The following is a 22,283-nucleotide window of genomic DNA, read 5'->3' as shown; positions in this document are numbered from 1 at the left end:
GGAGACAACAAAGAGTGCCAGCCCCGTGCTGCTGCTCCTCTTTACATGGTTACCAGACGTCTTGTTGCTCCCTGTGGTAAACCGTTGTAAGGTGTTTACTAAGAGGACATCGCCGTAGTAGGCGGTGTCATACGTGTTACCTTGGACTCCCCTCAGTCCCCCCTATTCATGTGCGGAATTTCATTGTTGTCGGTGGGAGCATCATTCAAGCTGGTGTTTTAAGGCCTGGAGGGAGGCTCTCAGTTCATTAGAGCTGTGTTTCATGGGTTGGAGCGAGAGAGGGGCACTACGTCTTCTGGTGACAGTGATCGGTGGTGAATAGCACACAGAAGATTCAGAGTTGTTAGGGAAAGAGCCAAAGACAGTGGAGTGGTAAAGCTAAGAGAAACTAGTCGGACAGTGTGTGGAAGATGGCGCCTGCTTGTGTGGTTTTTGCCTGGTTACTGTTCACCATGAATATGGTCACCTCAGCTGTCTATCTGGAGCCTGAAGAGGAGGGTGAGTGCGACCACACGCATCTGGAGATGAAATGTCAAAGGTCAAATAAACTGCGTTTGGTTTTTCTGTATTTTTTTTTAATACTGGTTTAACTTGACTGGCAGTTTTTGAATTAATTCCAATTTAGTAAAAAAAAATATTTTCAAGTGTCTTTAACTCCTCTACAAGAGAAATGTGATAATTATCAGATCAGTTCAAAAAGTCTGGAAGTAAGAACAAAATTATAATCAAAATTATTTACATGTAAACATGTAAGCAGCACTATGTTTATTTACAGGAAGCTATTGCATCAAATATAAAATTTTTATGTGAAAGTATTTGATCTATCAGGTTTAAGTATGTGGTTATGCTTAAAGTTTGCAGCAGCAGGCAGCAGTGCAAATTTTTACATGAAAATCACCAGCATGTCTTTATTTTAAGTTCTTTTTCTGTAAAGTTTGTTTTTCTATTTTTAATCTTGTATCCATTAGAGCTCAATGAAACAGTCATTTGTACCAACGACCACATGGAAGTTGTTATTCCGAGCGCTTTTTTCCTCAACAAAGTGCCTCCAGTTCATGTAAGTCAGCACCAACAAAAGTGAACCATATTTTCCCTTGAATATCTCGAAAAGCAGCAAAGTAATGATGTTCTAAAATATATTTTTAAGTTAGTTTCTCAATAATTGAAATTTGCTTTATTTGTGTTTGTCTGTTCAGGTTTGGGATTTGCATTTAAATGATCCAGAGTGCCGTGGCGTTGAAGTCGGAGACGATTATGTTTTCAGCATCAAGACGAATCTCTCAGAGTGTGGGACCGTTGTGGTATGCTGTTCAATATTCAGTTCCTCGTTTTCTTGCTAGACTATGAAGATTTCTCAGTCAGGTGGTGTCTGCAGAAGTCAAGGGTCTAATTAATCAAATGTTGCACGTGAACATGGACATTTAGAACAGCTCTTCACAAAGGAACGAGACTAAAGTTTTAACTGTTACAAAGACAAACTACTCTTGTTATCTCCATTATTGGTAACATAAAATGCTCATCATAATAAATTAGCTATTTTACGATGTCTGCTGTTGTTGGAATGTTTCCCATTCCATCAGTGTGGTTGTTTATTGCTTGTTTGGGAAGAGTAGAAGTAACTTTTTTCCCTTTAGGAATGTAATTGTGGACTGTAAGGCTCTGTGTTTATATGGACACTGTGGAATTGGTTGATAGCGAGTATAATATGACAGACAGAGAAAGGCACATACTCGGATGCCCAGACAGAAAGGAGTGAAGAGAAAAGAAGAGGGGAGTGGCTGTTTGTGTCAAGAAAGAGGGGCAGTGTTGTTCCTCTTTCCCATAACAACCCAGGGCCTCATTCATACCAGCAAGAGGACCCTGAATGGCTTTGTAGCTTTAAATTATCAAGATTTACATGGAAATGTTGATTATTTGTTGAAGTTCACTGAAAAGGAAGGGCATAAATCTGCAGCCAACTGGCCCCCTGACCACTTTAATCCGGCCACTCTCATGAACTTTGGTGAAGTTCAAGTCCCTGCTTCAGCACAAGAGTGTCCTTAAATTGCTTGCTTGGTATGCATGAAAGTTTTTTCTAGTAAAGCAAGCAAAAGGTTAACACAGCTCTCAGTGGGGAGAAAATCTCCCAGCACTCCACATTTACAAGGTGTTTCTATTGCTGCAGAGAAAATCCAGTCTGCTCTGTATGAGATGGTTGTTGCTAAAGAAGAAGAATGCCGTTGTTGTCAGTCTTGCATTCACCTTGACTGAGGATCCTTTTAACAGTCATCTTTAGTGAGGACATGACAGAATGCACGGGTTTACAGGCCAGGCATTTTATTGAAACATGAGAGCAGCCATGCTTGTGTTTCAGTGATATTCCTGTACCGTGCCTTTGTATTACCAAGTGCCAGCAGGATCTGATGCTCGCTGTGAGATCTGTCAGCGGCGTCTGTCATAGTGTGTTTGGAGCAGTAAACGATATGTGATTCATTCTACACCTTGACTACAGAAGTCATCCTCCATCTTCACTCAGTGGGGACCTAGACTAAACCCAGACACCTTTTTTTTTTTTTTTTTAACCATTCCCTTTTTATGGTTTCATCTGCATCAGAGGAAAATAATATGAAACGTTTTTCTTTTTTTTCTTTAGTTTGATGTTGTTAAATGTCAGTCAAACTCAACGACTAATTAAAGCTTTTGTTCCAGAGGGTGATGGCTGCTGTCAGGAATGCCTTCCTGTACCTTTCTGTGTTACAGCAGATTTGAAAAAGCTTCTCACTAAACACACTCCTTACTATCTTATATAGAAGATGCAAAGAATAGTCGATTACACTGAGCGGTTTGTGCAGTATTCTTTTCTGGAAAATTAACGTGATTATTGCTGGAAAAGGCTGCAGCCATGTGCTTGTTTCCATCTAACAGCATTCATGTGTAGAATCAAACTTCTATGGTTTTTAAGATCCTTGTGAGGTCTTCTGACATCAGTTCTCTCCTTTTCTTACTTTTGGGTGGATAGAACAAGCAATTTTTAGACTCAAGGATATAGTAATGGACTTTTTATAAACAAATTTCTGATATTTCATAAATCACGCGATGGATCTCTTTAGCGAGGAAATAATCTTGAGATTAATTTGAAATAAAATCATCTGATAAAGTTAACTTCCAACAGGTTACTTTAATTCAGAACGGTGTACGGATCAGTTATTACTGGAACTAAAGCTGAAAAATAATGTGTGCAGTGTTTTGATTTAGATTTAGATGAAGTGGATGAGAATATAATGAAATAAACCCTCTTTTTAAGAGATACTTGCTCTTATAACTCTCTAAAGCCTGGCCCAAGAAATAATGGGCAGAAAAATTATATTTAAAAAAAATCTAAAATCTTTATTTTGTATTTAAACAAAATAAATAAATTAATTAAATTAAACAAAAGGATATATGTAGAGTTTATTACTATGTGATGTCAAAACTGTAGTGCAAAAGGTATCCACCAGGGGGCAGAAGACAAGTGTCAGCTGGTATACAACGTTTTTTTTAGTAAAGTTTTCAGCAAATGGTGATGCAATAGGTCTCAGATACTGTATGTATCAAATATGATACACATGGCGTGAACATGTCTAAAGTATAGATTTTGAATAAAATAAACACAAAATGTTATTTTTCAAATAACTGAAATACTAACCTGGACAAGGTCAGCATAACAGTGTATGATTTCATGTTGTCTGATAAATATTTTTCATTTTAAATGATGTAGTATGTGGACAGTGTCTGAAAAAGCCCTCATCCTGGAGCAGGATACATTACAATAGTTTAAAATAATTAAAAGAATTTAAATTAAAATATTATAACTACTAAATGTGAGTATTTGAGTAAAAAAAAAAAATCACGAGTATCAAATGTTGCAATTAAAAATCATTTTAAGATATTTTCTAATCAACTGAAATTGTGTCCTGAAATTTTGTCAACACCATCAGAAATTACAAAAAAGAAAGAATTTTGGTGTTATTGGGGGCATCAAAAATTCTGAGGAACCCTTGACCACTTCCTTATTCTTCCTCATGCTAGAAGACCACACTTGCTCTGGTAAGCTTGTGTTATTTCTTTGTTTTTCTTCCTTTTTCTTACTAAGTTGTATGTCACAACCATAGTGTGTTAGCACCATAATTAATGAAATACAACATTTTTGGTTAAATTTTGTGCAATAAATACTTAAATTTAGTAGATTGTAGATCAATGACGGTGCTGACAAATGCCATTTTGTGTGCTGTTTACTCATTTTAATGTACTTTATGTAAATGTCATTTCTTCACATGCGACTATTTTTCCTTTTAAATATTTTTTACTGTTTAATTTCACCAACTTGTATAGCCTTATGTTTTAAATTGAACCTTGTCTTTTTTTTAGTCCTTCAAGATTAAGTAAAAAGTTGTTTATTTCTTATTGAGGGAAATGTATGCTTATCCCATGAGAAACAGGGTACTGATTGCAAAATGGTATGTATTTAATTTTTCATATTTCAGGCTGGAATGACCAGAAAAAACATTATCTTGGAGAAGCGGAAGAGAAGGAACAGGGAGTATCAGAAAAGGAGAGAAAACATTAATAGCCAACTTGAGCTGAAGGAAGAGTTTTTGAGAAATGAAAGGAAAAGATGGAGAAAGAGAGTGGAGGAGGGAAAAATATGAATGATCTAGGAGAAAGAGAAACGAGATGTAAAAAGAGAAGGAGTCAAAAGAACAAAGAAAAAGAGCACAGGCAACAACATGTCATTATTTGTACCAATTTATTTGTCATTTCGAGTGCATTATTTTCTTATTATTATTTTCTTTTTTTGTATGTGTTTGCCCCCACTGTCAGTTCTGCTTTACCACCCTCATGCCCGGTTAACTCTGTCAGATGGACTTTATGCAGTTTTTTGGTTTTAATAATGTTTGTTTTGTTTCTGGAGAAATGTTTGTCTGTAAAACTGCTGAATTTCTCAAAATAGTGCAGATTATTTTTCACTTCTAACTTCCACTGTTCATTGTGATGATTAAATACAGAATTATGTATAAACTGGAATAATTATATTCTGACTAATCCAATTTTAGAAATGGGGTATGATATATTAAAAAATGTGGACACAATAAAAAGATCAATAATATGTTCATTTTAAAAAAAATTATACTTATTTCTTTGTGCCTGATGGTGTTGACAAAATTCAAGTTCAGGTCCACTAAAGATGTCGTTTTCAAAAAAATGATGCAACTGGGAGCCTGTACCTTAACATGTTTACATTTCCAAAACCTTTTCAAATTTATATACATAGGCTTTAGGAATATTTAGAATATTCTGGGGAAAATTTTTAACCCATTTTGTCCTTGATCTCCAGAATAAATATGTGTACTGGCAAAAATAACTGCACAGAAAAAAACATTTACCATGTTTATGATAAAAACTCAAACTGGCCACTCCACTGACATCTGTATTTTTTCTTTCTTAACCTGCCCTTAGGTCTCAGATGATACACACATAATGTTCATCAACACCATACACAATAACTACTCAGATGTTATCACAAGGAACTACATCAACATAACTTTTGTGTGCCGCTACCCCATCAACTACATGGTCCAACAACCCAATGGTGAAAACATGATCAGAGTGGATGTCAGGTTAGTGTTCTTTTCATTTTTTGTAACATTTGACCCAACTAGAAAACAAATTGCCGTCACAGTTTGTCTGTTTTAATCCTACAGAACCATCACGTTGAACACAGAGGATGGGAATTTCTCAGTGTCAATGTTGCTGTATAAAGATGAAGCCTTTGAGGACAGATGGACTACTGTGCCCTCACTGACCCTGGAAGATAACATTTTTGTGAAAGTTTTCATGGTAAATAACATGTTTGTTTTTTTTGTTTTTACCCCTGGTTATTAATCTAATCTTCAGTTTAATAGCCAGACTTCTCCTTCATGCCATCTATGAATATGAAAGATGGGAAAAATGGTATTAATAGGAGGAGTCTTGATTGACATTTTGACTAAAGCATTTTAAGTATTCTTAGCATTGACAGCTATATTTGGATCGGTTTAAGCACATAGTTGCCTAACGTTAAGCAATATGCTGTGGAGAGAGATGCTGGAAATCTAACACTCCACCCGTGACTATGAGACCTGCACTGCTTCTATGTTGTTATAACCTCTCGGTACACCTGTTGTTTACTTGTTATGAATCAGCATTTCATGGCTCATTATGGAGAAGTGTTTACTTGTGTAAAGAATAACTAGACTGCCATCTAACCCTGTCTTGTCTCATAGATACCAGCTCACCTGATGCTTCGTATGGAGAGATGCTGGGCTACCCCAACCAGTGATCCATACAGCAATATTCAGTATACCTTCATCAGAGACAGGTCTGTTCGTGGACTGCTAAAATAAAGCAATTAACATTGATCTTATAACCTATTTATCTCTACTGGCTGTCTTAAAATGTTTAAATAGATTTATCAAAACATCTTGAAGCTTGCTTTTTGCATACTCTGTGACCACGTTATTGCTCCACTGTTGAAAACAGCACTAAGTCCTCTTACTGAAGTGCTGTTGAAATCTGAAATAAGAGAATTTGTTGCCTAGAGAGCTGGCCAAACAACTCCTAGAGCCAGGTCATGTGACTCTTGTCTGAGAGGCCACATGCGTTTCAGTTCAACAGCTGTGCATGTCCTTGACAACCAGGCAGTATTTGCCACTGGTAGCAACAGCAGGACACTGAAATGGACACTGATTTCCCAATGCTACAGAGAAAACGAGGCAGATTTGTGTCTTTCTGGTTTAATTACCATCAATTACACTTTTTTCATAGATGTACAATTCATCAGATGAGCCCACACTGATTCATTTGTACATTTTAAGTGCAGTATTTCATTCTAAACTTCTAAATAGAAAACTCATTGTGAGCTGGCCGTGATAACCTTTTTCTCTCCCTCCCTCCCTAGTTGCCCAGTGTTGACAAATGAACAAACACTCAGTGTGTTGAAGAATGGGGAGGGTCCAGAGACCATGTTCAGGATACAAATGTTTAAGTTTGTTGGAAGCTCATACACCAACGTCTTCCTTCACTGCAATGTCCAGATCTGCCACAACAGCCCGGGACTGTGCCAGCCTGTGAGTGAGCTCAAGCAACACCCATTCCTTAAACTGATAGCTGCAGACCAGTTCAGACAAGTAGGCTGCTATATATGAGGCTTCTGTACCCAATATAGACCCATCAGCTTTGAACTTTTTTTTTTCCCATACGAACTGGTGGTTAAGTTGTCTTTGTTTCAGATATAAGTTACTTGGAACTGAGGTTAATAGCATAAATTTTCTACCCATTTTTTGGCAAACAGAACTGCTCTGTTGAAGATGGGTTAATGAGAATACGGAGAGACATCCCACTGTCCCACACAGTGTCTTATGGACCAATCAAGCGACTACTTACTGACAGTGAAAAGCCCAATCTGAGTATGTATTTATGTGGTTTCTATGTCTTTAAAATTTTAAGAGCTCAAAGACTTGAACAATAAAAACAACTCATTTAAATTTGGTTCCACTGGCATTTCTTTCTCTGCAGATGCTGGCAGAGTTCCTCCAGTGGAGACTTTTGTCCTGGGTGGGCTGTTGGTCATCTTGCTGCTAATCACAGGGGTGTTTGGGAGACTGTGGCTTCGCTCCAGACGCTTCTACCCAGCACGCGAGGCACAGCTCACCTTATCTAATATTCACCACATTTCAGAGGTGGCCTCATGAATCAGAGACTTTGTAAATCCAGCAAATGGACATAGAAAAACATGCAAGTGCAGGTGTGATTTATATTGATGAAAGAATTGAGTATTTTTCTGTTCTATTATAAATTTGATTTCTTGATTTTTAAGAAAACACACAAATAAAGCCTCTCTCAAGTCTTTTTTTTTTTTTTTTTTTTTTTTGCCTCATTAATGTGATTTTATTACCTCTTGCTTATCTCTGGGGATGTTACACACACGCACACAACATACATACATACATACATAGTCTGTGCCTATGCCTATTAAGAGTCTTAAAACGTTATCACAGTTTATTTAAAGTGATTAAATATAAAACAGTCCTCAGGGTATTCCCCCAGTCTGTCTATTTCAGTGCTCTGTCAGGTCTGCGCCCATAAACCTAAATAAGACTGGTCACTTTACGTGATGACGTAGTAAGGTGGCGCCCCAGCTCAGGATCAACACACCTCCGACTGTCCGACTCAGAACAGCTAAGGACTCAGAGCCGCAAAACCAGCTGCAGCCAGTTCATAAGATAAGAACATTTGGACACATTCAATACTGCAAGCAGCTTTTGTAACAATTGTTTCCGCTTTGGTGACATCGACAGAGCTAATTTAAATAAGAAAATATAAAGGAAAGCCACTTGGATACTCCCATAACTCGGGTAAGCTGTTTACAGAAGCTACCGGCTAGCTGACTAAGTATGCTATCGCGGTGTAGCAGCTAATGCTAACTGGCTGGCCGTGTTCACATTCTTTTGTTTAGCCGATAAAAGTTTTTGTCTTTTGTTGTTTTTCTATTGTCAGCTGCGCTTTTTTTCGGTAAACAAGGTAATATAAATGACCAGGTTATTGACAGGTTATATGAACTATAACAACAACTGATTAGATGTTCATAAACTCTCTGTTGTGTTGTTTATGTTTGTAGCTGTTTGCTAACTTGCCAGCTGTGCTTGCGTAACCTAGCTGTTGCTGGCTAAGACAACAAATACTTTAACAATAACTCTATTCTTTTATATTGCTGTTTGAATATGCTGCACTGTTGCGAGTCCTTTAAAGATGCTTAATTGATGCAAATCTTTTGACACTTATATCTTTGCCTGATGAGGTTGAAGTTTATGGTCAGGTATTCTCGTGGTTGAAAGACTGAATGGTTTGTAGGGATTTCACCCTTAAATTCATCAATGTAGTCAAGACTTGGAGTGTTATGGTAAAAGTTCAAGATTGCCTTGGGAGTCTTTAACTAGCCGGTGACTAAGTAAAACTTTTGAAGGATGTTGTGAAATTACTGAACATATTTAGTAAACAAGCAGTGACTGAGAACACGTGTTGGCCAAGTAAGAAAATACTTTGAAGGCATAATACTTTTTGTGTTATTGTAGTCATGATATCATGTTAACATATGTTTTTGTTTACAGAGTTGAACTTCTTCACCCGTCTACTTTGTTGGCCAAGGCTCACCACAGTAAAAATGGAGAACCTGCACCCTCACTGCCTTAAATGCATTAACAGAAGATGCATGGTAAGACCAGAACTGGGTGTCTCCTGCGATCTTATTGGCTGTCCTCTTGTATGTGGGGCAGTTTTTCATTCATGCAAGCTTGAGGAACATCGTCTGCTGTGTCCATATGAGCGTCAGCCATGCTTAAACAGTGGATTTGGCTGCCCCTTCATCATCACAAGGATCAAAATGGCACAACATCTTGAGACATGCCCTGCAAGTATAGTATGTTGTACTATGGAGTGGAACCGCTGGCCTGTAAGCTATGCTGATCGTAAGTCCTATGAAAACTTGAGCAAAGACTTTGATGAGGTGGAGCAGCTCGACATGGCTTTGGCCCTGCAGGATCAGAGGATGTTGTTGGAGTCCCTGAAAGTCACAACCACTGTTTCAAAGAACGGAGATAAAGAAGTGAATGAAAGTGATAAAATGGCCACTAACTCAGATCTGCCAGAGCCTGTCTTAGATAGTGGAATGATGGAAATGGAGGAAGAACCTTACAATGACTTGTACAGAGCTTCGGTGGAGACAACCAGAAGTTTGGCTGCTGCCTTGGACATCCTGACTAATTCTAGTGAAATTGATGTGATTGTTGGAAATTTAAATGGTGAAAAGACTGATAAGAATGGGGCACTCCATAATGGAGAAAATGGTGATAGTCATAGTGTGTATGTCACTGAGGGTGGGAAGAATGTAGAAATGCAAGAGAGTGACTCTGATTCAGAGTTTGAGCTTGGAGCAGTAGGTGGAGTTGATTGCACTGTAGGAACAGATGGAGAAGAAGAATCTATTGATTGGGCTGAAGAAAACCAGTTTGTTGAGCTATTTTATGAAGAAAGGGAGGACTTGGTTGAGGAACCAATAAATAATTCCGACCTCGTTTGGCCAGAGATGCCTCAGAATTTCATGCCAGTTGTAGCACTGGAGCAACCTTTGCCTCAACAAGCCCCACTTGCACCTCCAATGCCATTCCTGTTATCTGATCACATGAGAAATAACTTTTTGCAACACTTACCCACTGAGCTCAGGTACAGGTGTTTGGAGCGTAAACTGCAGAATGTAGAGGTGCTTAGAGGAATTAGTATGTTTACATTTAATGGACGCCGCGCCCTGCTTTCCGACCCTTACTTGTTTCGAGCAAAGATGGAGGACAAAGCGGTCGACACGTCTGACCTGGAGGTAGCAGATGATCCCATGGGCCTCCACGGTATCGATCTCATCACTGCAGCTTTGCTCTTTTGCCTCGGCGATTCTCCAGGGGGTAGAGGAATCTCAGACAGCAGGTTTGTTGATGGCTACCACATTGACTTTGGTACACAGACATTCTCCTTCCCCTCAGCCATTCTTGCAACTAACACCATGGTGGGTGATATTGCTTCAGCCTCGGCCTGCGATCATGCCAGTCCACAGCTTTCCAATCCCAGCCCCTTCCACACTCTCAGGCTGGACCTAGTGCTTGAGTGTGTTGCCCGATATCAGACCAAACAGCGCTCCATGTTCACATTTGTGTGCGGGCAGTTGTTCCGACGGGATGAGTTCTCATCTCATTTTAAAAACGTTCATGGGGATATCCATGCTGGCCTTAATGGCTGGATGGAGCAGCGCTGCCCCTTGGCCTACTACGGCTGCACCTACTCCCAAAGACGATTCTGCCCGTCCGTGCAGGGCTTCAGAATTATCCATGACAGGCACCTTGGATCTTTCGGGGTGCAACCTGGTTTACCATTGAAAACTGGAGACACCTTCTCCAAAAAGACCCGCCACATCGGCTCTCAGTGCGATCAGTTCAGCAGTCTTCCGTTTGAAGTGTTGCAACACGTGGCAAGTTTCCTGGACAGCTTCAGCCTGTGCCAGCTGTCCAGAGTGTCCCGCACCATGAGGGATGTGTGTGCCAGTCTGCTCCAGATGCGTGGCATGGTTGTCCTGCTGTGGGAGAAGAAACGGCGGGATGATGGATCTCCTTCTTGGCAGATCACAGATAAGGTTTGAGCTCCTTTTGATACACATTTATTTAAAATAAAATTTAACTTGGCTTTCGTCTTGTGCTCATCACATAGAAGCAACTGATAATTATTCTCTTATTCTTCAGGTGTGGCGATTCAGCACAGCTTTTGGTACAGTGAACGAGTGGAAGTTTGCAAACATCGCCAGCATGGCCGACCATCTAAAGAAGTGCAAGTTCAATACCATTGCTCGTCGAGAGGAAGCAATCCCTCTGCCGTGCATGTGTTTCACCAGAGAACTCACAAAAGAGGGAAGGTGCTTACGATCAGTTCTCAAACCAGTAGCATAAACAGAGAGGTCATGTTTTGGACATTTCTGTGACCATAAGAACTCTATCACACATTTTCCTGCAGTGTTTACAGACATTAGTCATGCCTAAAAAAAAATCCTAGTGGAACATCCTAAACTATTGGTGGTTCTTTGTTTTACAATCTCATAATCAAGAAAAAGCCAGCCATAAGCCAATTTGTATTTCAGCCAAGGGCGAACGACTGCAGTCACAGATCAAGACTGTAAACAGGCCTATTGAAGCACAAGCCTTGTGTCCTCCACTGATAGATTTATTAATACCACTGTACTGAAGCTCTGCCCGGAGCTACTCTGACATTGTGTAAATAATTAGGTGTTTTTCAGTTAGATTTGTTTTTTATTTTTATATCAAAAAGCCAGTACTGTGCTGCACTTGTGGTAAGAGTAGAGCCTTAATTTAAGATACACTTGATTTTCTAGTCATGAGGTTGTTCAGAACATCTCAGTGAGATTTCTTTACTGCTTCTAGCTGGAACAGTTTACTGGTATCTTTCACTATTTTACATCCTCTCCTGATACCTAGAGTGACCATGTGTGTTCTGCTTAGAACTTGGTGGATTTCATGGCTTTAATAGTAAATCTTAAGACTGACCAAACATCTGTGTACAGTGTATACTGTTTGAAAGGATGATCAGACTGTGGATGTTGGGTTCTGCTCATCAGCATCGTCATGATCATGTGTTCCCACAATAACAAAGGTGGTCCATTGTCCTCTTTTTATCTCTTCCTTGACTAATGGGCTAGCATGTTAGTCAGGAAGTTGAGGTGCGTCATGTAGCAACACTATTCTCCAGCCTTATGGCGCTATCTTTTTTTGTCTACCAGCTACTTTGACAGGAAAACAATTGTTTCTGTATTCTTTAGTTTAAAAAAAGTCTACATGTAGCCAGGAAAATAATGAATGTAGTTGGTGAATACATCAGTGACTGTGGTTAACAAGCAGGAAGCCTGGAGACCCCGCCACCCTCCCCAAGCGTCAGACCTCATAAAACCCTGCAGGCCAGGTTTTAGGAAACATAATGGGCACACACCTCACTTCATTTATAATCTTCATTAATGTTTGTAGTTGTATGTTTCAGATCTACATGCTCACTGTGTTTATTTTGATGGTGTCTCAGGGTTGTAGCTTTTCTCTGTAGGGAAAATTGCTTAGAATGACACATCAGCCACTTGGCTCTCAGACTAAAATACTGCCAGGCAGAGGGAAAAAAAGAAAGTGGTGAGGGGATGTATTATTTGGATAAAAACGGTATCTGAAAAGATGTGATCCTGATATGTTTTGTTCCTGTTTGTGAGCAAACTGAAATACTTTAAAATACTGACATAGTTAAAAATGTCACAAAAAGGAACGTGTTAGAATAGAAAACATTGATTTTGAGTGTGTTGTTGTGGGGGTTTTATATACTTTTTGATTTTGTTTTTTTTTTGGTTGTTTTTTTTTGTTTTTCCTTTTTTTTTTTTTTTTTCTGTGTGCAGGGGCGGTATTGATGTACAGTCAAACAATATCAAACTAATCTCTTTTTATTCATTATTCCCATTATTCCCAATCCATCTTTGGTCTGTCTCTTTTTTTGTACTGGTACTTGTTTTTAGTGAGAAGTCTGCCTCAGTTAGGTTTAGTTGTGAATTATTGATTTGCACATGATTGCATGTACTGTAAAACTAAAATCCAAAAGCTGAGGGGTTGTCTTTGCTTGAGTTGCAGGTATTTTACTCTGTCATGTTCTGCATGTGAGTTTTGAAATTGTATTTATCACTCCAGTTGCAGACTAATTTTTACAGTTTATTTCTCAGGCACTGTGCATTGATATAGTAAATTTTCACTTTTTTTCCATCTGATACCAGCAGGCTCATATAAAGATTCAGATGTGTAAACCTTTACATGAGCCCGTTTAGGTTCTTATAAATAAGACGTAAAAGGGGTTTTCAGCTGCTGATTACCTTTTTTGATTTCAGACATGCAGTCATGTCTTTGCACCTGGAGTTTGTACACAATTTTGTCAGTATTTTAAGCTTTATTTTCACTCCTGTTGAAGTGTTTTTTGACTTCTGTATGTCAGCTTCAAATGTTTGACTATTGAAGCAGTTTAATAAAGAGACACAATTTTTAATTTTATTCCTGTGATTCTTATCCAGCTATGTGTTCAACTGAATTTACATCACACAGTGTATTAACACAGTAATACATCCAGTTAATTACATTTGAAGACATATTGTGTCATATATTTGTTAATCCTTAACTGTTGCCTGGGGGACAAAATATGGCAGCCCACTTCTTTTTGGACCTAATAAGTCTTTGAGTACAATAACAACAGGCAATTTAAATTGGTGCAAATTATGTCATGTTGATGTAGAAACTGAGTTAGCAAACAAAAAGAAATTTACAATATTGTCAAAGCAGGTAAAGTTTTCTTTTTTAGATCATTTAAGCTTTAAGAACTAAACCAGTGTATGGGTTTAGAGGAAAAAAAATGTACATGAAATGTGATAAATTCCCATCTCTTACAGCTAGATGGCATCAAATAATCATCAATGGACTGATTCCCAAAACTACCCACCCTCCTCAGTGGTTTCAGTAATAATTGTGGTACTGCAAACGTTTGTACGTTGCCACTAAACCTCAGAAGTTTTATTCATGGCCTTCAGTTATTTTTAGTTTTTGGGGGCAACAATGTGCCTGAAATCTATTCCCATGTGAAAGATGACCTGCAGCTTTAGAATAGTTACATTTTTTCTGGTAAAGAAAACTGTGTCTTCTTCATGTAATGCATGGAAGTATTCACATTTTTTAAACAGTAGAGTTTTCTTATACGTCTACTTATTTAAATGTTCAACCATAAGTGGGTTTGAAATAGCAAGGATTACTGTCTGAGGGGAACGACTCAGCCATCTTAATACAGATGAGTTTCTGGGAGTGTGACAAACAACAGCACAACCACGAGAACAACAGATTATCCTACTTTAATAATGCAGTGGTGCAACGTTTAAAACAAATCCAGTGATGCTGCCTGTAAATGCCCCCACAAACCACACACTGCTGCTGAGGAAGTGCAATCATTTCAGCCCTGAAACTCATTGCAACAACAATCAGCTCTGAGGCAGTCAATTCTAAAAAAACACCCACTGGTGACTCAAGGACCCTTTGATGGTCTGACTCACCCTCACATTACAAGCTGACAACTGGAACTTCCCTTTCTGTGGGTGATGGGCTGCCATGCATGGGAGATTTCACTATCATACACCAACAGGAAAGCAAGATACAAAAAGTTAAAGACCCCAGAGCTGTCTGACAGAACATGCACACTGATTCAGAGATGCTTGTAAGAGAAATCCTTCTATGTAGATGTGATTGGATGAAGAAGACACTAGTTCAGAGTTTACTAGATCAGTGGAGGTGATCTGAACATTTTCTATCATGTGGGCTAACAATAGCCCTGGGTTACAGCTGGTGTGACATGATTCCGGCCTGCATGCAGTTACGCAACCCATACAAATATATCTCCTCTCCTCAGCAAACCACAACTATGCCTTAATGTGTTTCTAAAGATCTTGTTAGGACATGCCTGCAGAGAAACCCAGACCTTATTGTATTTCCATTTTCATACAAAGTTACATTCAAGCTGCCCAAATTAGCAACTCTAAGGCAGTTATTGAACAATAAATCCCCCATTACTGACTTAACTATTCCATTTTAAATTATAAAACTTACTAATTGAAAGTAGTAGCACAAAAGCTGAGTCTTGCTTTAAATAATAGCTTAGATGTCTTTACAGCAGTCATATAAAAAGCTTTTCAAAGCAACAATGAGGAAATGTAACAACCATAATGCTGTATGCATATACATATGAATGTGTGGTTTCTTAGACCAGCAGATTAAAAAAAAAATTCTATAGTGTGAGATTTGGACACAACTACTGCCTAAAGCTGAAGTTAGTGCTTCATTTGAGCTGATAACCATCTTTGCAACGGAAGCTCATTTAAATAAAATGAAAACTTATGTTTTATTTGCAGCAAGGAAAGCAGCAACAAAAGAGTTTCTTGCAAGGATTGTTTTTCTTGTATTTCACAGCCTTCTTGATTTGAACTGTAGCCTTGGCAACATAGTCCTGAGTTGCAATTACATTGCCTTCTATGTTGTTCAGCATGCAGCCCTGCTCTTCCACCAGCAGAGCCATCTGGAAGAAGAGCTCATGAATGTCCCTGATACGGCTCTCCAGCTCCAGCAGCTCCTTGTGTCTGTTCTCGATCTCACTCAGAGCAGATCTGGCTGTCCTCCCCTCCAGCAGGATATTATCAGAGAAGACATTCCACTTTCCCGTCTCAACCATCTCATCTATCTGCTCCCTGCTCACCTCCTTGCCCATGATCTCGGCTTGCCTCTGAATGCGGGTCTTGCAGTTCTCCCGCTGGGCCATTTCAGCCTCGTTGTACTCGGACATGGCTTCGTGGAAGGCGTTGGCCAGAGACACATACTGTGAGCGCACCATACGAGCCACAGCCGACGTACAGCCGTGCTCCTCCTCCAGCTCCTTGCTCAACTTCGCCATCTTCTCCAGCCGTGCATAAATGGCCTCCCCTTTGGCCTTGATGTCCCTTCCAAGTGCATTGGAGTCCCGCTTGATGCTGCTGATCCTCCTCACAGACGTGAGAAACCTGGTGTTCTGCTTCCCCAGGCGCTTCACGTCCATTTTGAGCAAGAGCATCTCCTTCCTCATCGCTTGGGCCTCTTTGTAGATGCCGTCCATCACATCCTCACCCTCGAACACAATTGCATGCTGCTCCAGATGCTCCTCACCCTCAGTGCTGTTGTTAAGGTTCCCCTCAGGGCTGAGCTCTTCCTCTGCAGCCTTCGAGATGAAAGTCTGTAGGTCACCCAGTCGGTCCTTCATTTTACCTGCAAAGGGAGTCAGGAAAACAAAAAAATAATTTATCTGCAAAAAGCATACAGTTAAAGATAAAACCTTCTTCTTCTTCTTCTTCTTATTGTTATTATTATTATTATTATTTTGTGAATCTGTGGAAAAATAGAAAAGGAGGAGAAAACCATGAAGGTTTGGGCACCCTAAAGATGTTAGATTTATGGATCATCTGAGACCCTGAACTTTGTCCCATCTTTCAACAGCCATAAGCTCTATGATGCAAAACATTTTTGCAACACAGCTGTTTGTAATGCAATCAAGGAATTGCAATTAATAGCAACAAAGCGGGTCAAACTATAGTCAACAAAGGCCAAAAAAAAAAAGAAAAAAAAAGAGAACTGTTTGAAAGGTTGTCATTGTGCAACTTCTGATGTTGAGGTTTTGGTAGAAAAAAGCAAAGATATGTTTAGGTTAAGCATGATCATGCTTCTGGCTTGTATTGCAGGTTTGGGGAAGATAGGGTATTCACTTTAATACCAGCAATTTCCCAAATTAAACATGACAGTCTGTCAAACGGCTGAAAATGAAAATGAACGGTCTTTAGAAGATAAATTACTTCAACCTCAATATGCATAAGCTTTTTAATATTAAATCCAACCTGAACATCATCTAAAATCTGTGAACAGTCCTCAGGAGGACAGTCAGTCAGTCAGCAGTAATATTACAGAACTAGAAACTCTCATCAGGAATGAACGAAGAACAAGCCTCCAAGCTGTTATTTAAAAAGACTTTTACATGTAATGCAGGTGTCAGGCTACTGCAGTTTGGACTGGCTGAGACCCAAACTTTAGCTTCTGGCTCTTTTCTGTTTGAAGCCAAATATGGGTATCAAAATAGCAAATTTGCTTAAAATACATGGAAAAGAAATGTATTGTCAGCCATTTCCCCTCTTTTGGAAATCTTACTTTACTCAGTGTCAGAAAAGGTGTGACCACGGGTGCCAAAACTTTTGCACACAACTCTAATGTCTGTTTTGCCACAGTTAAAGAATAATAATAAAAAATAAAAGAGTACACGACTTTACTCATTAATGAGCTGCAACACATTTTTACACGCAGCTCTTTATTGTGTCGTGTATTTTGCTTTTTGGTCTCGTGTATTTTCAATATTCTTTCCGAGGTTTTATAGAAAGGAAACTGTCGAGGACTTCCTCAGAAGAGACGCTCTCAGCTTCACATATAAACAGCTGTAAATTCATTTCAGCTCGTCTCGGAAGAAACTGCTACACAGATAAAAGTGATGTAGTTTACATGAAGTTTAAAGGTGTTATAAACAGCAGAAACTAGATAGCATACTTTTCACAGGACAAGAGAAAGAGAAGATGACAACAGCAAGCTGTTACAATCAGCTTGAACCAAACCATGAATTAAAAGGGCGATTATTTTTATTTAATATAATACAAAAAAGTGCACATACCTCGTTGTGTTTTCCTTCAGCGGTGCTACACTATTCAGCTCGCTAAAGCAGAAGAGACGATTAAAAAAGAAAAATAGAGACTCAATTCCTCTTTTTGCTCTCGGTTACAATTTGAAATTTCATCATGTGCCATGTAGTCACCCCAAGTTAGGAGATCTGTATGCCTCACTCTACATTACACAGCCACGCTGTAGAGTGTACTGATGCGGAAGATCACGCCTTTCCCCTCTACATGCATTATACTTATCTCTGGTCTGAGTCCAGGAAGCAGTCATTTTACAGGGTGTCAGAGCACGCAGGTGAGCTCGCGCTCTATTGCAGTTGCGCACAAAGCACCTGAGACAAATCAAAACATGTTTACAAGGCGTATGTTTATTTTCACGATGACATTCTCTTTACTGAATGAATGCATACTTTCCATAAAGAAAGTAAAATACTCACAAAATCTCACCTAAGCGTTAGGCCTTCATCCTGAACTCTTCATTTAGACCTCAAAAAATTGTGTGAACTTGTCAAATAACTGGAATAATAAGTAACATTAACCCACTGTATGGGAAATAATGATAATAAAATAATCTTAATTGTGTTTAACTGCATATTATGTTTAGATTTTTAGGAAATATCATCTTTTTTTATGATATCAAATTATGTATTTAGAACAATCTTTAAAATTAACTGACAATAAATCAAATTAACAGTGAAATCATTTTCTTAAGAAGAATACATGGGCTTATGTGAAACAAAGAAAAAGCTGGCACTTACATTTAGCAATGTGAGTCAAGCTAGAGAGCTCTGTAGCTAAAAAAAAAAAAACAACCTCCCAAAGATAAATCATTAGTAATAACTGTATAAACATCAATATTTTATTTATATTATGAGAACTACTGTAAGTCCTACAATTGTCCTCAGTTATGCAGTAGAGTCTAGCAATGACTGTTTGAGCAGAAGCTTTGCAATTGAAGGAATGTGTGAGAAAGTGCACTAAGTCATAAAAGGGAAGAAAGTGTACATAGATCTGCAGGACAGAAACATGTCAAAGCATGACTTTCTTTTCCTTTTCCTGTTAATTTCAAACAAATAAGCTAAATACAAAAAAGTTTCCTCTTTTAAAAAGTTACTTTACCATAGTCATATTGTTGTTGAAAATTTCTACTGTCCTGAAGTGGTCTTGAAGAGCCCCACTGTATATGTGCTGCATCAGCATCTCCACAATACCTTTCATAGGAAAAATTTCATTTACTGCAAGTGTCCCTGTTCTCCTTCACACGTCACAGAAAAATGACCTGTGTGACTCATGTACTGTTTTGTTTTATATAACTAATTTATAACATAAGCAGCATTTTCTTTTTGCAAGAGTTTGAAGTAAAGTTGAACTTCACTGACCAGTAGATTGATCTATAAACAACATTGTTATGTAACATTATTGTAAAATTTCTTCATAACTCACATGACCTATACAGTATGTTTGGTTTTATATTCATTTAAGACCTGTGCCCCTTCTCCTCATCATGGTCCAGTCACACCTTTTAAGTAAACTGTCCATCCTCTTTGGGCTCATCCTCACACTTGAAGCCAGTGTGATTAAGTCTGACAGTATTTTACTGTCACAGAGAACTTTACACCTAATTGTGATAACATGGAAAGCAGCCACAAAACATCTTCTTGAAGGGGTTGTTTTTATTAGAAGCAGTGGCTCTTTCCAGCTGGACCATGCCACCTTGAATAGCCATCTCTGTGTTTTGGACATTTTTCTCAATGCTTTCCAATGCTGTGCCCTGCTCATCTACAAGCATGGCCACATCCAGGAACAGCTCCTGGATCCCCGTAACTCTCTTCTCCAGCTCTAGCAGCTCCTGGTGTCGGCTCTCGATCTGCAGGAGGGCGGAATGGGCGGTTTTCCCTGTCACATTGATGCTGAACACACACAATTCCTCGCTCCCCATCATTTCCTCCAGCTCCTCCTCGCTGACCTCCCTACCCACCACCTCCATCTGCCGCTTGATCTGCCTTTTACAAGCCTCCTTGTGGCTCATCTCTGTGTCATTGTAGCTGAATATTACCTCCCGCAGAGCATTGCTAAGACAGTGGTACTGTGTTCGAGCAATTCGTGCTGTGGGGTCAGAGGTGCCGCGTTTAGCCTCCAGCTCTCCACTCAAATCATTCATCATGTGCAGCTGCTGCAACACAGCTTCTCCTCTGCGCTTAATGTCTGCCCCGATTGCATTGGAGTCCCTCTTTGTCACAACGGGATGTGAGGTTTGGTTCAGAGCCTGGTAGTTCACATCCTTCAGTTCACTGATGTCATTCTGGATCTGCTGGATTTCAAGACGGATATGCTGGGCCTCCTTCAGGACGCCATCCAGGTCAGGGTCTGCTGCTGCTGCTTCATGCTCTGACAGGGTGTTTAGCTCCACTGTGCTAAAACCCTCAGAGTCAGTCTGCACCTGATGCAGGTTATTCAGTCTGTCTCTCATGTCTGAAGGAAACAAGAGGAGGAAAGTCTAATTCATTAATTCTGTTAAACAGGGCAGTGATTCATAGTTTAGTTCTGCAAGGGCTCAAGTTCCCCTTTGTTGCAACTTATTGGCATAAAAAGTTGTCAAAATAGCTTAAGTTGTCAGAGAATAAAAATAGCAACTTTTTTTTGGTAATAATTGTGTGAAACTCCTGATGAATCTTCAGTATCTGAGGGAAATATTTGGTTGCTAAAAGTGTGTTTGCACTACAGAAGGAATGGGTGGTGTTACACCATGTAATTTTTGATTCTCTGTCATTTGTTTGGGACCAAAAATAAAAAAAAAACTCATGCTAATGCTTAAATAATACTAAATATATGTTAATAGGTAGGCCTCAACTCCTCTGAATGCTGCCTTTCAGAAAACAAAAGGAAATGAAAAATAAAGTCAGAATTACTGGTACTAACAAAGGTACCTATTATACATTTTCTGTGAGACGAGGCAGCTGAATTTCAGAGCCTTTTTTATTTTTATTAAGTAGTAGGTGTGTGCTAACACATAGCTGCAGGCCAAAAAAAAAAAAAAAAAAAATCGAAACACGTGTGAAAAATGCCTCACCCAGCTTTGAAGAGCAGCAGAGTCAACAATAGTTATTTGTGGGTTAATCTGTGAACATGAATAACTTACAGCAGCAAAACTATTCTTGTGATCTATGAACCATTGGGTGAAATTTGACAGAAAAGAAAAGAAAAGAAAAAAGAAAAGAAAAAAGAAAGCCGAGTGCATCTAAACTGCAGATAGACAATAGAGCAGAACTACTTCAAAAGCTACCAAATAACAAACATATGCAACCTTTAAGGATAGAAACAGCTTCATTTAAAGGGGTAACAACACCAGACAAAAATAAATGAATGAAAATATGAGATGAATAAATGTAAAAGAATAAACACAATCTGCATTTTCACTGAAGTAACAGCAGCATTTATCTTAGCAGATATTGCAACTTCCTGCTACCAAACACTATTTCAGTGAAGGGTAAAAATAGAAATATTGCAGAGTGAACTAAACATTTGTTTTTACTCCTTTACTTTTAGCTAAAAATGGACACAAATGAATAAAGATTAAAATGGAAATACTGATACTTTTGTGGTGTGATTTCCATTTTACTAAAAGAAAGACACTTGAAAGTCGACCTATCCTGTATCCATAGACAAAGGCTAATTTGTTATTATAAACATGGCTCAAATTATTATGTGCAACGTGCAAAAAACAGGTCTGAGATCAGCTAACATGATGAACATAAACATGAACATGGAAAAATTTTTTTAAGTGCGTGAGCAATGTTTGAACACAACAGCCCCAGTATCAAGTCATCTTTGATAAATGCTCTTGATATACTGACATTTTTAAGACTCACCAAACAAGTTCCCGTGTGAAAAAGCACAGGCTCAGTCTAACTAAGCTTATGATCATTTTTGTCTGAAAGACATGCTTATATTTAAAACGAATTAAGCGAAATCCAAGAAAAACAAAAGGAGGATACAGAATCTGTATTCAGAGCAGCCGGACAAAAGGCAGACATGACCTGGTGATATGAGGAAGCTTAATTTTATTATAGAAAATACACATTTTCCTTATTTTCCCCACAATTATAAAAACAAAACTGACCTAATTTGAGTCTTTATAATCTGTATTCTTTAGAGAGCAGTACAAACATTATTTAGGTAAACCTGAAGAACATGAACAGCTATAATGACAGAATTCTCATCCCTTACTTGTACACGTGTTAGTTTTCCGTCGACGGCTCACAGGTGTTTCTTTGTCTTCTGCAGTCAAAGCTGATCATGAAAATGAGAATCAAGTCCAATAAGTGGCAGCAGGTGAGGATTTTTGAAAAATCTTAACCATCTTCAGTGATACACCTGTTTAAGA

General features: G+C 38.8%; 4 protein-coding genes across 4 annotated transcripts; 2 read left to right on the top strand and 2 right to left on the bottom strand.

The window, feature by feature from the left end:
• Positions 1-270: 270 nt before the first annotated feature.
• On the top strand, positions 271-7,846 carry si:dkeyp-110a12.4 (alpha-tectorin). The gene is made up of 9 exons (XM_041972478.1): positions 271-498; positions 969-1,057; positions 1,197-1,301; positions 5,476-5,636; positions 5,721-5,856; positions 6,282-6,376; positions 6,956-7,124; positions 7,349-7,463; positions 7,573-7,846. The coding sequence occupies exons 1-9, from the start codon at positions 411-413 to the stop codon at positions 7,746-7,748; spliced, it is 1,134 nt and encodes a 377-aa protein (XP_041828412.1). The 5' UTR covers positions 271-410; the 3' UTR covers positions 7,749-7,846.
• Positions 7,847-8,218: 372 nt separating this feature from the next.
• fbxo30a (F-box protein 30a) lies at positions 8,219-13,671 on the top strand. The gene is made up of 3 exons (XM_041972439.1): positions 8,219-8,411; positions 9,165-11,230; positions 11,337-13,671. Exons 2-3 carry the CDS (start codon positions 9,218-9,220, stop codon positions 11,538-11,540), a joined length of 2,217 nt encoding a protein of 738 aa, XP_041828373.1. The 5' UTR covers positions 8,219-8,411; positions 9,165-9,217; the 3' UTR covers positions 11,541-13,671.
• Positions 13,096-18,577, bottom strand: stx11a (syntaxin 11a). The gene is made up of 2 exons (XM_041972482.1): positions 17,896-18,577; positions 13,096-16,454 (listed from the first exon to the last, which is right to left on the bottom strand). Exon 2 carries the CDS (start codon positions 16,447-16,449, stop codon positions 15,562-15,564), a length of 888 nt encoding a protein of 295 aa, XP_041828416.1. The 5' UTR covers positions 16,450-16,454; positions 17,896-18,577; the 3' UTR covers positions 13,096-15,561.
• Positions 18,578-18,742: 165 nt separating this feature from the next.
• Positions 18,743-22,283, bottom strand: LOC121631503 (syntaxin-11-like). The gene is made up of 2 exons (XM_041972484.1): positions 22,127-22,283; positions 18,743-20,371 (listed from the first exon to the last, which is right to left on the bottom strand). The coding sequence occupies exon 2, from the start codon at positions 20,367-20,369 to the stop codon at positions 19,518-19,520; it is 852 nt and encodes a 283-aa protein (XP_041828418.1). The 5' UTR covers positions 20,370-20,371; positions 22,127-22,283; the 3' UTR covers positions 18,743-19,517.

The sequence above is a fragment of the Melanotaenia boesemani genome, chromosome 20 (assembly GCF_017639745.1).
Source record: "Melanotaenia boesemani isolate fMelBoe1 chromosome 20, fMelBoe1.pri, whole genome shotgun sequence".
Lineage (NCBI taxonomy): Eukaryota > Metazoa > Chordata > Actinopteri > Atheriniformes > Melanotaeniidae > Melanotaenia > Melanotaenia boesemani.
The sequence above is the reverse complement of the archived record's forward strand: the minus strand, read 5'-3'. Positions and strand labels throughout refer to the sequence as shown.

Bases quoted from the DNA above. Each gene is read 5' to 3' on its own strand.
- si:dkeyp-110a12.4 (XM_041972478.1), top strand. From the start codon at position 411: ATGGCGCCTGCTTGTGTGGTTTTTGCCTGGTTACTGTTCACCATGAAT. The intron at 1,302-5,475 runs GTATGCTGTTCA...ACCTGCCCTTAG, and splicing joins CAGAGTGTGGGACCGTTGTG to GTCTCAGATGATACACACAT. The intron at 5,637-5,720 runs GTTAGTGTTCTT...TTAATCCTACAG, and splicing joins ATGATCAGAGTGGATGTCAG to AACCATCACGTTGAACACAG.
- fbxo30a (XM_041972439.1), top strand. From the start codon at position 9,218: ATGGAGAACCTGCACCCTCACTGCCTTAAATGCATTAACAGAAGATGC. The intron at 11,231-11,336 runs GTTTGAGCTCCT...CTTATTCTTCAG, and splicing joins CTTGGCAGATCACAGATAAG to GTGTGGCGATTCAGCACAGC.
- stx11a (XM_041972482.1), bottom strand. From the start codon at position 16,449: ATGAAGGACCGACTGGGTGACCTACAGACTTTCATCTCGAAGGCTGCA.
- LOC121631503 (XM_041972484.1), bottom strand. From the start codon at position 20,369: ATGAGAGACAGACTGAATAACCTGCATCAGGTGCAGACTGACTCTGAG.